The sequence below is a fragment of the Plecotus auritus genome, assembly GCF_963455305.1.
Source record: "Plecotus auritus genome assembly, chromosome: 9".
NCBI lineage: Eukaryota > Metazoa > Chordata > Mammalia > Chiroptera > Vespertilionidae > Plecotus > Plecotus auritus.
In genome coordinates this window covers 18,654,756-18,669,363 of record NC_137783.1, presented here as the reverse complement: position 1 = coordinate 18,669,363, position 14,608 = coordinate 18,654,756, and the positions used below count along the sequence as shown (strand labels likewise).

Here is a 14,608-nt window from a genome sequence, read left to right as displayed (position 1 = left end):
GGAGATCTTGTGAGCAGGTCCAGACAGTCCCAGGACAGTCCACGCATTTCCCTGAAATGCTAATCCCAAACTAGGGAGCAGGAAACAGCCGCTGGGAGGAAAGATGCTTCGGGAGAAAGGGCTGGGAAGTCCGCAGTTTTCCCGCCACTGCGGAGGGCGTGACCCCTGACGTCAGGCTCCGCCTTCGCAAAGTGGCGGGCGGCGGGCTCCGCCCTTACCAAGATGGCGACACTCGTGGGAACGGAAAGAGCTAACAGATTTTGCGCAGATCTTTCCTCCGAGGTGGAGGCGGGACATCCCTGCGGAGTGCGTCCGCCCCTTCCGCTGTGCGCCCGCGCGGCGCGATGACGTAACACGCTCCGCCCCGACCTCGCAGGGTTCCTGAGTTCCTGAGTCGTGTGCATCGGCAACGGTAGTGACGCGTATTGCCCGGAGGATGGCGGACGCCGGCTTATCCCGCGTGGTTCCCAGCGACCTGTATCCCCTCGTGCTCGGCTTTCTGCGCGATAACCAACTCTCAGAGGTGGCCAATAAGTTCGCCAAGGCAACAGGCGCTGTAAGTCACGGACTTGGGTCACGGGCCGGGGTGGGATGACCACAGGGGTCCGGGCCCACACATGGTGAGGTTTCCAGGTAGAGAGGTCCGTGGAGTCCGCCAGGCTAGTGTCTGCGGGGCCTTTGTGCCGAGTTTTCGGTGGTGACTGGAGAGAGCCTGGAGTCCGCGAGGTCTTGACCAGGTAGTGCTGAGTCTTGTAGCTTTTTTTCTGTTGAGCGGTGCAGTGGCAGCAGCGTGGGACCCGCGTGGTCCAGATCACGTGGCTGGCGGAGTGCGGCGAAGTGGGAGTAGTATCCAGTCTCCCGGAGGCATTGGAAACTAGCTCCTGATTCCTTCTTTTGGCTTTAGGTAGTTGGTGGAAAGCGTGACAACTTTAACTCTCAATCGAATTTCCTGGGGAGTCAAAGATACATAAAATGCTTTAGAAGGGTGGGATTTTCCGTAGTAAAGAAAATGAACAAGAATAGAGGCAGGATTCTGCTGTTATGCCGAAGTAGCAGAAGTGGCATTGAGCATCATAGTTCTACCGTGCAGGCATAACAATGAGCTTGGATCTTTGACTTGTGGAATCAAATATAGGGTTGGGACCAGGCATTGTCATTCATTTGAAGATGTATGACTGGGGCAGCTTGATTAATCTGAGTATTTCTATGGGGAAGTTATCATACATTTTATAGGATTTTTTTGAGTTTTAGTAATATATACGAAGTGGCAATCCCATCCAGTGCCTGGTGCTCATCAGTGAGTGAAAGCTGTTATCATCGGGTTGGTAACTTGGGATGTTCGGAAGACATGTGAAAGGAAGATGACTAGGAATGTGAAAGGTTTGGAATCTACATCTCAAGAAAAGCAGACACGATTGCATGGGCAAACACCTTGAGAGAGGATAGAATCTTTGGCAGTCTTGGTCTTTTTTTTTAATTTTAATTTTATTTTTTTAACTTTCATTGATTTCAGAGAGGAAGGGAGAGGAAAAGATAGATAGAAACATCAATGATGAGAGAGAATCATTAATTGGCTGCCTCCTGCACGCCCCCTACTGGGGATGGAACCCAGGACCCTTCAGTCTGCAGGCCGATGCTCTATCCACTGAGCCAAACCGGCTAGGGCGGCAGTCTTGGTCTTTAAGAAAGTAGACTTATTAGTGGCAGAATCCAGCTGTGCAATGAGAGAATCAGATCAGCCTCAGAAAGAACTTCCTTAAGCTGGGGCAGCCTGCCATGAGATTAAATATAACCGTTTTTATATTGAAACTGTTTGGAATTGACAGGGAGGCTTCAAAGAGTGTTTCCACAATGGGCTGGATGAAATTAGGCCTTTTAGAACCAGGATTTTTAAAAAAAAATGTTTTTATTGATTTCAGACAGGAAGGGAGAGGGAGATAGAAACATCAATGATGAGAAAGAATCATTGATCAGCTGCCTCCTGCACACCCCCACTGGGGATCAAGCCCACAACCTGGGCATGTGCCCTTGACCACAATTGAACCCGGGATCCTTCCGTCCCCAGGCTGACTCTCTATCCACTGAGCCAAACTGGCTAGGGCAGAACCAGGATTTTTTTCTTTTTAATTAAATCTTTATTGTTGTGAGTATTTCATATGTTGCCCTTTCCCCCTCCCCGCATTGACCCCCTCTAGCCTACCTCCACCTCCCCACCCCCACCCCTGCCCCAGGCCTTCACCACCCTATTGTCTGTGTCCATGCGTTATGTATATATGTACACAAGTTCTTTGGTTGATCTCTTCCCACCCACCCACTCTCCCCCCACCTTCCCTCTGAGATTCTGCAGTCTGTTCTATGCTTCTAGGTCGCTGAATCTATTTTGTTCATTTATTTTGTTCATTAGATTCCACATATGAGTGAGATTGTGTGATACTTGTCTTTCTCTGACTGGCTTATTTTGCTTAGCATAGAACCAGGGTTTTTAATGTGGCAAAATATTTTTTTTTTAAATATATTTTATTGATTTTTTACAGAGAGGAAGGAAGAGGGATAGATAGTCAGAAACATCGATGAGAGAGAAACATCGATCAGCTGCCTCTTGCACACCTCCTACTGGGGATGTGCCCGCAACCAAGTTACATGCCCTTTACCGGAATCGAACCTGGGACCCTTCAGTCCGCAGGCTGACGCTCTATCCACTGAGCCAAACCGGTTTTGGCAAATGTGGCAAAATCTTTGTGGAGGGCTTAGTAAGGGCCAGATGCTTTTTCCAGGTTCTAAACACTTTATATGCCTTATCTCTTATCTCAACAATTTAAGATGTATAGTATTACCTTAGCCTTTTATAGGTATAGAATAAACTTGCTTAATTAGACCTGTTTTCTGATTTAGCTAAACTTTTTTTTTTTTTTTTAAATATATTTTATTGATTTTTTTACAGAGCGGAAGGGAGAGGAAGGATAGAGAGTTAGAAACATCGATGAGAGAGAAACATCGATCAGCTGCCTCTAGCACGCCCCCCACTGGGGATGTGCCCGCAACCAAGGTACATGCCCTTAACCGGAATCGAACCTGGGACCCTTGAGTCCGCAGGCCGATGCTCTATCCACTGAGCCAAACCGGTTTTGGCTTAGCTAAACTTTTTTTTTTAAATATATTTTATTGATATTTTACAGAGAGGAACGGAGAGGGAATAGAGAGCTAGAAACATCGATGAGAGAGAAACATCAATCAGCTGCCTCCTGCACACCTCCCACTGGGGATGTGCCTGCAACCAAGGTACATGCCCTTGACTGGAATCGAACCCGGGACCCTTCATTCCTCAGGCTGATGCTCTATCCACTGAGCCAAACCGGTTTCGGCTGATTTAGCTAAACTTTTTCCAGCCCAGGGAAGCACCACAACTTCTCTTTCATGTAGTTGTCAGCAACACAGCAGTAAATATCAACACAAAGCAAATTATTATTGTAGATCACGCAGGGAGAACCAAGGGTAAAATATTTAATTGCAGCAGTGTTTGACTATATTCTGCGCAGTGAGAAAACCTGAAGTAATTTTTAAGGTCCACCATTTCTTTTTCTTTTTTTTTTTTTTTTAAATATATTTTATTGATTTTTTACAGAGAGGAAGGAAGAGGGATAGAGAGTTAGAAACATCGATGAGAGAGAAACATCGATCAGCTGCCTCCTGCACACCTCCTACTGGGGATGTGCCCGCAACCAAGTTATGTGCCCTTTACCGGAATCGAACCTGGGACCCTTCAGTCCGCAGGCCGACGCTCTATCCACTGAGCCAAACCGGTTTTGGCAAGGTCCACCATTTCTTACTTCTTTTCAGTCAGGTGCTTTTTAAATCTCCGTTTGCCGGCTAATGAAAAGAAAATAGGATTCCATCGAGTCTCCCATCTACCTACTCCAGGACTTCTGTGAGGATCAAATGAGATGAGGCACGGGAAAACGCTTCACAGACATTTGGTTACAGTGTATAATGTTTGAACCTACCTCACTATAAAGCAAGTCATGTTCCTGGGCTGAAGAAACTGCAAGGAGGCTAGTCGCTAGGGAGAGGAAGCCAGGGCGTTGCTACGTGACATCAGTACCCAGACAAACAATTAGCATATTTGCATATTAGCCTTTTATATATATAAATAGACAGATAGATAGATTGATTTCAGAGAGGAAGGGGGAGGGAGAGAGAGAGAGATAAACATCAATGATAAGAGAGAATCATTGATCAGCTGCCCCCTGCATGCCCCCTACTGGGGATCTAGCCCAAAACCTGGGCATGTGCTCTGACCAGACATCGAACCATGACCTCCTGATTTGTAGGTTGACACTCAACCACTGAGCCACACCAGCAGGGCTGGATGCAGTTTTGTATACATGACATAGCTTTTTACCAATCTTCTCTTGAAGGCTGTTTTCCAGTGATTTGGTATTATAAACCACATTTCAGGAAACACTCTCTTGTATAAATGTTTGTGCCCTTGTTTCATGGGTAAGGGTAAATTCCTAGATAATGTATTGCTAGAGTAAAAGGAATGCACATTTTTATTTATTATTTTTTTAATCTTCACCAGAGGGTATTTTTCCATTGATTTTTCAGAGAGAGTATAAGAGAGAGGGAAAGACAGAAATAACAATGTGAGAGAAACACATCGATTGGTTGCCTCCTGCATGAGCCCCAACCAGGGCCCGGGCCAGGGAGGAGCCTGCAACCGAGGTACGTGCCCTTGACTGAAATCGAACCTGGGACCCTTTGGTCAGCAGGCTGACACTCTATCCACTGAGCCAAACCAGCTAGGGGTATTTTTTTTCTAATTTGTGCAAGTAAGAGAAGTCATGAAAGCTGTAACTTTTTAAAAATCCTCATTTGAGGACATGCTGAGAGAGAGAGAATCATTGAACGGCTGCCTTCCATACATGCCCTAACTGGGAATCGAACCCACAACCTGGGCGTGCACCCCCAACTGAGGATCAAACTGGCAACCCTTTGGTGCACAGGTGCACAGGATGATGCTCAACCAACTGAGCCACTGCTATTGGGCTGAAGCTGTAACATTTATATGAACTATAGTAATCTATATAATAAAAGGCTAATATGCAAATCGACCGAATGGCAGAAGGCCGACCGAACACCCAGTGCAGGAGCTGCCCCCTGGTGGTCAGTGTGCTCCCACAGGGGGAGTGCCACTCAGCCAGAAGCCAGGCTTAGGCTGGTGAGCACAGCAGTGGTGGCAGGAGTGTCTTCTGTCTCCGCGGCAGCGCTAAGGATGTCCAACTGATGGCTCCCAGACTGCAAGAGGGCGCAGGCTGGGCTGAGGGACCCCCAGTGCATGAATTTCGTTCACCGGGCAACTAGTGGGTAATAAAACAGGTCACTTTTAAGAAAAATTTTTTTTTGAGTTTTGAGAGATAGAAACATTGTCATCAGAAACATCAATTAGTTGCCTCCTGTATGCACCCCTACCAGGGATCAAATCCACAACCTGGGTATATGCCCTAACTGGGATTCAAACTGGTGACCTTTCCGTGCATGGGATGATGCTCAACCAACTGAGCCATACCAGCCAGGGCAAAGCGGGTCATTTTTAACCAGACAATAACACAAAATCTGATCTCCCCTAGAATAACCAGGATAAATTTTTCTCACCCAGCTCTTTGTCTTTTCTCCTAAAGACCCAGCAGGATGCCAATGCCTCTTCCCTCTTGGACATCTATAGCTTCTGGCTCAAGTAAGTCTTTTCTATACCATTTTGGCTGTTTTATCTCCTCAAGTGTACTGGGCTGTGTTTCTTGGTTTGGGAAGGTCCTGATCACCCAGAAGTTAGCCTGATCTACCTCAGTAGGTCCACCAAGGCTCCAAAGCGGAAATTACAAGCAAATGGACCAGTGACTAAGAAGGCTAAAAAGAAGACTTCATCCAGTGATAGCAGTGAAGACAGCAGTGAGGAGGAGAAAGCCCAAGGGCCTCCAGCTAAGAAAGTTGGTAAGACCGGGTAGGGAGTTGGGATTAGCAGTTCAAGGAAAAGGATTTGTAGTCTGCCTATACTGCCTAGCTGATTCTTAGTGGGACCTGTGCTTTTGTTCAGCTGTACCTGCCAAGCGTGCCAGTCTACCTCAGCATCCTGGAAAGGCTTCAGCCAATGCATCAGAGAGCAGCAGCAGTGAAGAATCCAGTGATGAGGAGGAGGAAGAGGAGGACAAAAAGAAAAAGCCTGTCCAGGTTTGCAGCTTGGGAAGGAAAGGGGTTGTTTAAGGGATGGGCAAGAAGAAACCTAAAATCTTGCCTTCTAGCTTGTGACCAAGAGCTGGTGGTGGGCAGGTGATTATGGGGCAGAAAATCTGGGGACTTTCAGAGATCTGATAGAAGTATGAAGCCTGAAAAGGATATGTGAGGTTGAAGTTAGACTCTGAATCTAGAGCAGTGGTTCTCAACCTTTCTAATGCCGCGACCCTTTAATACAGTTCCTCATGTTGTGGTGACCCCCGAACATAAAATTATTTTCGTTGCTACTTCATAACTGTAGTTTTGCTACTGTTATGAATCGTAATGTAAATATCTGTTTTCTGATGGTCTTAGGCGACCCTGCTAGCAGTTCTCAGCCTGTGGGTTGCGACAGGTTGTAGAGGTCTTAGGCTGTAGAGCCTAAGACCATTGGAAAACACAGATATGTACATTACGATTCATAACAGTAGCAAAACTACAGTTATGAAGTAGCAACGAAAATAATTTTATGTTCGGGGGTCACCACAACATGAGGAACTGTATTAAAGGGTTGCGGCATTAGAAAGGTTGAGAACCACTGACTGGAGTAAATCAGCCCATGTTTTGGGTTTCCCTGGGACACTGTCTAGGATTTCAGGGGTAAGGGAGTGTGTTTTGTATACAGATGTTGGGAGTTCCAGATAGAGAATGGCAGGGACAGAGCTAGTAGATGTGTGGCTGAACTTTTTGTTTTTTATTGAGAGTTTGTTGTCCTTTTCATGTGATGTCCTGCTTAGCTTTCCCTCGCCCTTACTGCTCTGTTAGCCCCTAAAAAATAAAAGGAGCCTGTGAAGCTTTTTACCTTAAGATGCTGCTGGATACCCAGAAGCTCTTGCTGAGTCTCTCTCTTTTTTTTTTTTAAGAACTAAAAAAGAAACTTGTTTATTGGGGGGCTGAGGATACAAGCAATATAAAAATCAAAAGCTTATCTGGCTTTATTGGCTTTTCTTTCTCTTGTTCAGTGGGGGTGGGATTTTATTTGTACATTTTTTTTAAGGGTCCCAATCTGCTCATGAAATTCTTATACAGGGGGAAGCTGTGGGGCACATATTCCTTAAGGGACCCATTGGGAGAACTCTTATCAGGGCAAAGTAACTGCTCACTTCCTTCCCTTCTGCTTCATGTGTACTACGAAATAGTCATTGCATGCGATGGTGAGCCCAGCAATTAGCGAAAAGAAGCTCTGGAAGCCCACTCTGCCGTCTTGGCACTGGTCCTGGTCCTTCATTATTTTGTCTACAGCCAGAGGGTCTTTTTGATTTTCCAAAAATCCAGGAAACTCCTTTTCCATGAGTACTCTTAGGTCCTCCTTTGTTAAGTAGCCTTTATCCCCAGCAAACTTATGAAACGTGAACATCATGGTTTCCATGGCGTGTTCCATTTGAGACGGCATTTTGGTGAGGTCTTGGCGGGAGGCGCGGCAGGATCGGCTGCTGGGACGCGCGGCCAGTCTTGCCAAGTCTCTTAATGGTGTGTTTTCTCACAGAAGGGAGTTAAGCCCCAAACCAAGGCGGTCAAAATTCCTCCTAAGAAGGCTGAGAGCTCTGATTCTGATTCTGACTCAAGCTCAGAGGATGAGGCACCAAAGAACCAGAAGCCAAAGGCAACACCTGTGGCAGCTAAAGCTCAGGCTAAAGCTCAGGCTAAAGCCCCAGCCAAACCAGGTACTATTTCTGTTTCTGTTTCTAAAAGGCCAGGCCGGGACCAGCTTGTTCTGTGGATAGGTATTTAAATTGCTTATTCAGCACAAGGGTGAAATGGTACTGGTGGTTGAACCAGAGATATTGATTAGTGTTATATTTTTATTGATTTTAGAAAGAGAGAGGCAGGGGGAGAGAGAGAAAAAGAAACATCCATTTATGTATTTATTGGTTGCTTCCCGTATGTGCTCTGACCAGAGATTGGACCCGCAACCTTGGCGTATTGGGATGATGTTCTAATCAACTGAGCTACCCGGCCAGGACCTAGTTTATATTTTTTAAAAGATGCTATTAATGAGTAAAATATTTCATAATTAGGGGCTAATAACTAGAGAAACATTTTGTGGCAAGGGAAAATGTATTTTTAAAAATGGTATCAGTTTGTCATTTCTTAGTTGCATTTCATAGACATTTTATGTTCCCACAAATCCCATTTTACTATGACCCCTTGCACCCCTATTCCTTGTTTTTTTCACTACCATTTTTCCTCCTAAACCTTCATTCCATAGGACAAGTGAGAAGTTTTATTCTATAATCTTCCTGTAGTGAAGGTTAGATTATGATTTATAGGAGCTTCTCTGGAAGTTGGAGTGAAACACTTCAGGGGCATATTTAAATTATTTGTATCATATCACTTTGAAAGATAGAGTAGTTTTATTCCTTATGTTGGGCAGGAAAGGCCTCCTTAATATAGTAAGTCATAGCAGTCTCCTTCATGCCTGCTCTAGAGGCAAGAGAATTGATAGACTCCTAAGTTCTGAGCAAATAGGATGGAGGTTTTTATGGCCCTTTAATTTCTTGATACTTCTAACACTATTTCTTTTTTCTTAGGCACACCCACTCGAGCAGCACCTAAAGTAGCTAATGGCAAAGCAGCTAGTAGTAGTAGCAGCAGCAGCAGCAGCAACAGTAGCAGCAGCGATGACTCAGAGGAGGAGAAGGCAGCAGCCATCTCTAAGAAGGTCTGGACCATAACTTCTACCAGGGAAGAGAGGGGTCTGGGGGTTAAAGGGACAGTCTCCATTTCCTGACAGGATAGGTTGGGTCAGCATTTTCCTGTGGTAACTGATTTCCTTGTACGATACAGACTGTGCCTAAAAAGCAAGTAGCGGCCAAGGCTCCAGTGAAAGCAGCTGCCACCCCTACCCAAAAGAGTTCCAGCAGTGAGGACTCCTCGAGTGAGGAGGAGGAAGAGGAGCAGAAAAAGCCCATGAAGAAAAAACCAGGTGACTAGATATGGGGAGTCAAGCTACAGGACTATTACCAGGGCCCGTATGCGGAAGGACTTTTGTAGTCACCACGTGGACCTCTCCAAAGAACTGCTTGACATGTCTGCTAGTTTCTCCCAGAGAAAGGAGAAAGGCACTGTATCTTTTATAACCTAGACTTTGAAAACGACATGTCAGCATCCCTGCCATACTCTGTTTGTGGAAAATGAGTTGCTAATTCTAACCCACACTCAAGGGAGGAAGGGGTTAAGCTCCATCAAAGAGTTTGTATACATATTTTAAAACCACCACACTCTCCGTTTTAAACAGGTCCATATAGTTCAGTCCCCCCGCCTTCTGCTCCCCCACCCAAAAAGTCCCTGGGAACCCAGGCTCCCAAGAAAGCTGCAGAGAAGAAACAGCCTGAAGAGAGCAGTGACGACAGCAGTGATGAATCTGGTGGGTCATCACCAGTGGTGAGTGGGTCTGGGGAGTGTTTGAGAAATAGGAAGATGGAAAAGCTCTGTCCCTCTTTCCACTGAAGCAAGATAGGACTAGAGCTCTGTGGTCTATGCATCCTTTTTATTACTCCTGTTTGGGTCAGGACTCTGGGCCCAGCCTAATGCCATAGGTTCTCTCCAGATTCAAGCTCTGAAGAAGAAAAGAAGCCGCCAGCTAAGCCAGTCATCTCTAAAGCAGCCACTAAACCAGCTCCAGCAAAGAAGGCAGCAGAGAGCTCTTCGGACAGCTCAGGTGAGGCATGTCGAGGCCCTCTCGCAGGGGGCACTCCAGGGTCTCTTCTCAGTCTAATTTATAATTTGGGGAGCTATTCATTCTACCCTCTTCTTGTCTAGACTCTGACAGTTCTGAGGAAGAAGCTCCTGCCAAGCCAGCCAGTGCCACCAAAAATCCCTCAAGTAGGCCAGCTACCACTCCCAAGCAGCCTGCAGCTAAGACAGCCATGGCTCTCAAGCAGCCTGCAGGCAGTGGCCAGAAGCCTCTGACCAGAAAGGCTGATAGCAGCTCCAGTGAGGAGGAGAGCAGTTCTAGTGAGGAGGAGGATGTGGGGAAGGCGAAGAAGACAGTGACCACCCCTAAGGCCAAGGTGATGGCCAAAGCAGCACTATCTTTGCCTGCCAAACAGGCCTCTCAGGGTGGTGGGGATAGCAGCTCTGAGTCAGACAGCTCTAGCAGTGAGGAAGAGGAGGAAGAGAAGGCATCTAAACCCCCAGCTAAAAAGAAGCCACAGAAGACAGCAGGCGCTGTAGCCCCTTCCAAGCCAGCCTCCACAAAGACAGTAAAGGCCAAGAGCAGCAGCAGTTCTTCAGATGACTCCAGTGAAGAGGAGGAGGAGGAGGAGGAGAAGCCCAAGGGCAAGGGTACTCCTAGACCACAAGCCCTCAAAACCAATGGCACCTCTACACCGACTGCCCAGAATGGAAAAGCAGATAAGAACAGCAACAAGAAGGAGGAAGGAAAGACAAAGGCAGCAGTAGCAGTTTCTAAGCCAGGTCTGTATCCACAGAAACTGCCCTCTTGGGTTCCCCCGCAATTAGGATGGGATATATATACTCCGGGGGGGATGGCATAGAGAGAGGAGGCAGAATGACTAGGTTCCAGTTGCAGGCCCTCAGTATGGCAACATGGGCAGAGGAACAGGAAACTGGTCTGAGTCTGGCTTTTTGTTTTGTAGGTTTAGGAAAGAAACGAAAGCAGAATGAGGCTGCCACGGAGGCAGAGACTCCTCCAGTCAAGAAGATAAACCCTCAGACCCCTAACACATTTCCAAAAAGGAAGAAAGTAAATTGTCTTCTTTTCCTCTCGGGAGCTAGCTTTTATTTATTTATTTTATTATTATTAACAGGAGGAAATAAAGTTTTAATACATGTGTGGGCAATTCTCATATGCATGAAAATTTCGAAGACTATGAGGCAACATTGGGTATATAAGCCATATTTGGACAAAGAAGAAAGGGGGGGTATTAGATTTCAGAAGTGAGAATGGGGAGCTAGCCTTTCAAGAGTAGAAAGAAGAATCTAGAATCATCTTGACAGCTCTCTGCCTGGCCTGGCAAAGGTGCACATGTGTGTGGCTTAGGAGGGATTTTCTGTTATCTGACCACTCCATCTTTAATTTGGTACTTCATTCTTATCCAGGCAGAAAAAAGGGCATCATCCCCATTCCGAAGGATCAGGGAGGAGGAAATAGAGGTGGATGCTCGAGTGGCAGACAACTCCTTTGATGCCAAGGTGAGGAGAGGGAGCCACCATTCTTGAGCAGTGTTGGGTGGAAGAGGACAGTTGCTTCAGATTGGTGGGAAACTCCCTGGGTTCAGGTTGCCTTGAGCAGGGACAAGAACGTGACAGGGCCCTGGTGTCCTATGTGTTAACCATCTTTCTACTCGCCAGCGAGGTGCAGCCGGAGACTGGGGGGAACGAGCCAATCAGGTCCTGAAGTTCACCAAAGGCAAATCCTTCCGGCATGAGAAGACCAAGAAGAAGCGGGGCAGTTACAGGGGAGGCTCCATCTCTGTCCAGGTTAATTCAATTAAGTTTGACAGCGAGTGACCTGGGGTGATCCTAGCAAAGCGGGGGTGATGATCCAAGACTACTTACTTTCCCCAGTGGACCTAGGAGCTTTCAGCTCTGTTAGCGGGGAGGTATTGCTGAGGTCAGCAGCCTAGAATAGGTCCGAAAACATTGTATCGGAACATCCTCTCTGGTCCTTTTCTGTGTTTGTAGTTTTGTACAGACTTGTTTGTGAGTGTTGAGTAGCAAGGACAAGGTAAGGGGAGTGTTCTTTTTAAATAAAAATTAGTTTCAGTTGTCATTCCCTTCTCCCTGTTCTGTGGAAGTCCTCATGCTGAGAAATTTGTATATTTTCTATTGAATCATTTCCTATTGATTTTTGTTGTGATTTTCAGAGGTGTGTTCCCATAGATAAAAGCTATTGCCCAAGACATAGTAAAGGTTACATGTGTGAATTTTTATAATTGAAGAATTCTGCCTATGTGCGTGCACTTGTCCACATTTCATCCCTCCTATCACTCAGCCCTGGTGAGGGGCAGTTGAGAATGGTTAATGTATATGTCTGTTAAGCATGCACTATGTAGTTCTTCCTCATTCATGCGGTCTAAGACAAGTTTTTAGCCAGCATGGACGTAGCTACTTTGGAGTATAAAATTAACTGTTTTGTTACAGGCAAAATTATGGTGTGGTATGAATGCTGTGGAGTCAGTCTGAATATTTTGTTTTCTGTAATTTTATCATTATTATGGAATATTTGCAATACCTGTTTTTTAATTTGAAAGCATAAACTTTTCTATTGTTCAAAGACTTGTTTTGATGACTTGACCCTTAAACAGTGTTGCGTACTAAATTGAAAACTGCATCATCTGATTTTTTTATATTTTAGAGAACAAAATAACAGTTTAATCTGGAAAGTACATATCACTTGGTATGTCTATCTTGGTAGCAGTAGTGACACAAAATTAGTTTCAATAATTCCTGTGTGGTTGGGAATCATTGATCAAGAAAGTGAAAGAAGAAAAATAACCTCAATTTTCAGTAGGAATAAGATTACATTAGGTAAATTTATAGGTCACCTATGTATGCGCTAATGAAAATGGGAAGAACCTTTACAAAGCATATTATCTGGTAAAACTTGAATAGAATGGGTTTGGAAGAGAATCCTAATAGGATTAATGTGTCTTGTAATTGCTATGTGGGAGCAAGTGATGTGCCCCTTTCAGAACCTTAACTGTCAGTAACAGTGGAGGAAACAGTAAAAACCAGTGAGCAGAGCTATGGTAGACTAAGCTGCCTGATGGTAAAGCTGCAGGACATGCTGCCAGTGCTCATCAGCCAGTGCACAGTGGAGAAGGAAGAGTCAACAAACTGGAGGCTGGGCTGTCCCTGTGGTGGGAAGGTGTGCTCCAGTTTCATGGATGAGGTATAGGTCCTGAAATTAACCTCCCCTTTTTTGGTTTCCATGCTCTTCAAATAACCTGATAATAACCTGGTTTTCCATGTAACTGCCTCCAGTTAGGAAATGCACTGTTCATGCTGACATAGGTGTTTCAGTCTGCATGGTAAAAGTTATACATCTTACTACAAAATAATAAACTGGTTGGTTTCTAATGTGTCTTGGAGTTTTATTGTGAATCCAAAGCTCTCCCACCTCCTATTCACACCAGAACTTGGGTGCCAGTTAAAGGGCTGGGGTCCAGACCTGAGTTCACTACAGAGCTTTCTTGGGCTTGGCCATACCTTGTTTCTTGGTGCCTTTTCCAGGCAATAGTCCAGCCAGTGTGTAGTCTAATTTGGGGTTGGCAAAATGGCCTATGGGCCAGATCCAGCCCACGGCTTGTGTATTACTTAAAGGGCTTAAAAAAAATAAATAATAAGACAAACTTCATGTGACCCACAAAACCTACGATATTTACTATCTGGCCCTTTACAGACCAAGTTTGCTACCCCTTGGTATACATCAGTGATTTCATAACATTGGTTGAAAAGTAGAATCATCTGAGGTACTTCTAAAAACACTACTGATATCCAGGGGCCCGTCCCCTGACTGGTTGAGTCAGATACTGGTGTTCTCTGGTGAGGCCTTTTAGCTCCCAGGTGATTCTAACAAGCAACCGGTGTTGAAATCCACTGATGTAAGAGTATCTGAGAAATATTTTTTTCTTTCCTCTCATGGTTCCATTAACAATGTCCTTGTTAAGTCTGTATAAATATCTTAAGTATAATGTACATGCATTAACTTTTCTACTTAGATGAATAATGTGTATGTGTACTGCTTATTGTTTAAAGCTATGGCTTCTTTTTTTTTTTAAACATATTTTATTGATATTTCACAGAGAGGAAGGGAGAGGGATGGAAAGCTAGAAACATCGATGAGAGAGAAACATCGATCAGCTGCCTCCTGCACACCACCCACTGGGGATGTGCCCGCAACCAATGTACATGCCCTTGACCAGAATCGAACCCGGGACCTTTCAGTCCGCAGGCCGACGCTCTATCCACTGAGCCAAACCGGTTTCGGCAAAGCTATGGCTTATTTCTTTTGCATTTTATAAACACCTTTCCCAGTCTTGTTTGCTTTTTTAACTTAACAGACCTCTTTCCCCTTAGGCCTGAACCTGCTACATATATGCAGCTAAAGTGTTAACGCAAATGAGGCAGTTTAGCAAATTGTCTAACAGCATTTACTAGGAAATTACCTAACGTCTCTGAGTTGGCTTTCTCATACTTAAAATGAGAGTATTATCTCATCTCATCTGTAAAATCTTGACTACTCTGAAGGATTGTAAGGACTGAGAATTTAGAGCATTTAGCACAGTCCCTGGCACGTTGTAAACACTCCGTGACTATCACTTGAATAATAAAAGAGGATTTTGGAAATGACTTTTTTTGGTGTCCTTGTGAT

General features: G+C 45.2%; 2 protein-coding genes across 6 annotated transcripts; one reads left to right on the top strand and one right to left on the bottom strand.

The window, feature by feature from the left end:
* Positions 1-358: 358 nt before the first annotated feature.
* On the top strand, positions 359-13,318 carry NOLC1 (nucleolar and coiled-body phosphoprotein 1). 5 transcript variants are annotated; one of them, XM_080642953.1, is made up of 13 exons: positions 361-556; positions 5,679-5,734; positions 5,849-5,988; positions 6,092-6,225; positions 7,754-7,931; positions 8,799-8,929; positions 9,055-9,193; positions 9,506-9,634; positions 9,818-9,928; positions 10,030-10,686; positions 10,869-10,975; positions 11,332-11,424; positions 11,584-13,318. In XM_080642953.1, exons 1-13 carry the CDS (start codon positions 437-439, stop codon positions 11,740-11,742), a joined length of 2,154 nt encoding a protein of 717 aa, XP_080499079.1. In that variant the 5' UTR covers positions 361-436; the 3' UTR covers positions 11,743-13,318. The 5 variants fall into 5 exon arrangements, with proteins under 5 accessions (XP_080499082.1, XP_080499081.1, XP_080499079.1 ...); XM_080642952.1 differs by having other exon boundaries at positions 362-556; positions 5,846-5,988; XM_080642955.1 differs by lacking the exon at positions 10,869-10,975 and having other exon boundaries at positions 360-556; positions 5,846-5,988.
* LOC308234712 (protein S100-A10-like) lies at positions 7,241-7,703 on the bottom strand. Its single transcript, XM_080642957.1, has one exon. It carries the CDS (start codon positions 7,658-7,660, stop codon positions 7,367-7,369), a length of 294 nt encoding a protein of 97 aa, XP_080499083.1. The 5' UTR covers positions 7,661-7,703; the 3' UTR covers positions 7,241-7,366.
* Positions 13,319-14,608: the final 1,290 nt, after the last annotated feature.

Excerpts from the sequence above, each read along its gene's own strand:
- NOLC1 (XM_080642952.1), top strand. The coding sequence starts at position 437 with ATGGCGGACGCCGGCTTATCCCGCGTGGTTCCCAGCGACCTGTATCCC. Across the intron at positions 557-5,678 it reads TCGCCAAGGCAACAGGCGCT|ACCCAGCAGGATGCCAATGC; the intron begins GTAAGTCACGGA and ends TTTCTCCTAAAG. Across the intron at positions 10,687-10,868 it reads AGTAGCAGTTTCTAAGCCAG|GTTTAGGAAAGAAACGAAAG; the intron begins GTCTGTATCCAC and ends TTTGTTTTGTAG.
- LOC308234712 (XM_080642957.1), bottom strand. The coding sequence starts at position 7,660 with ATGCCGTCTCAAATGGAACACGCCATGGAAACCATGATGTTCACGTTT.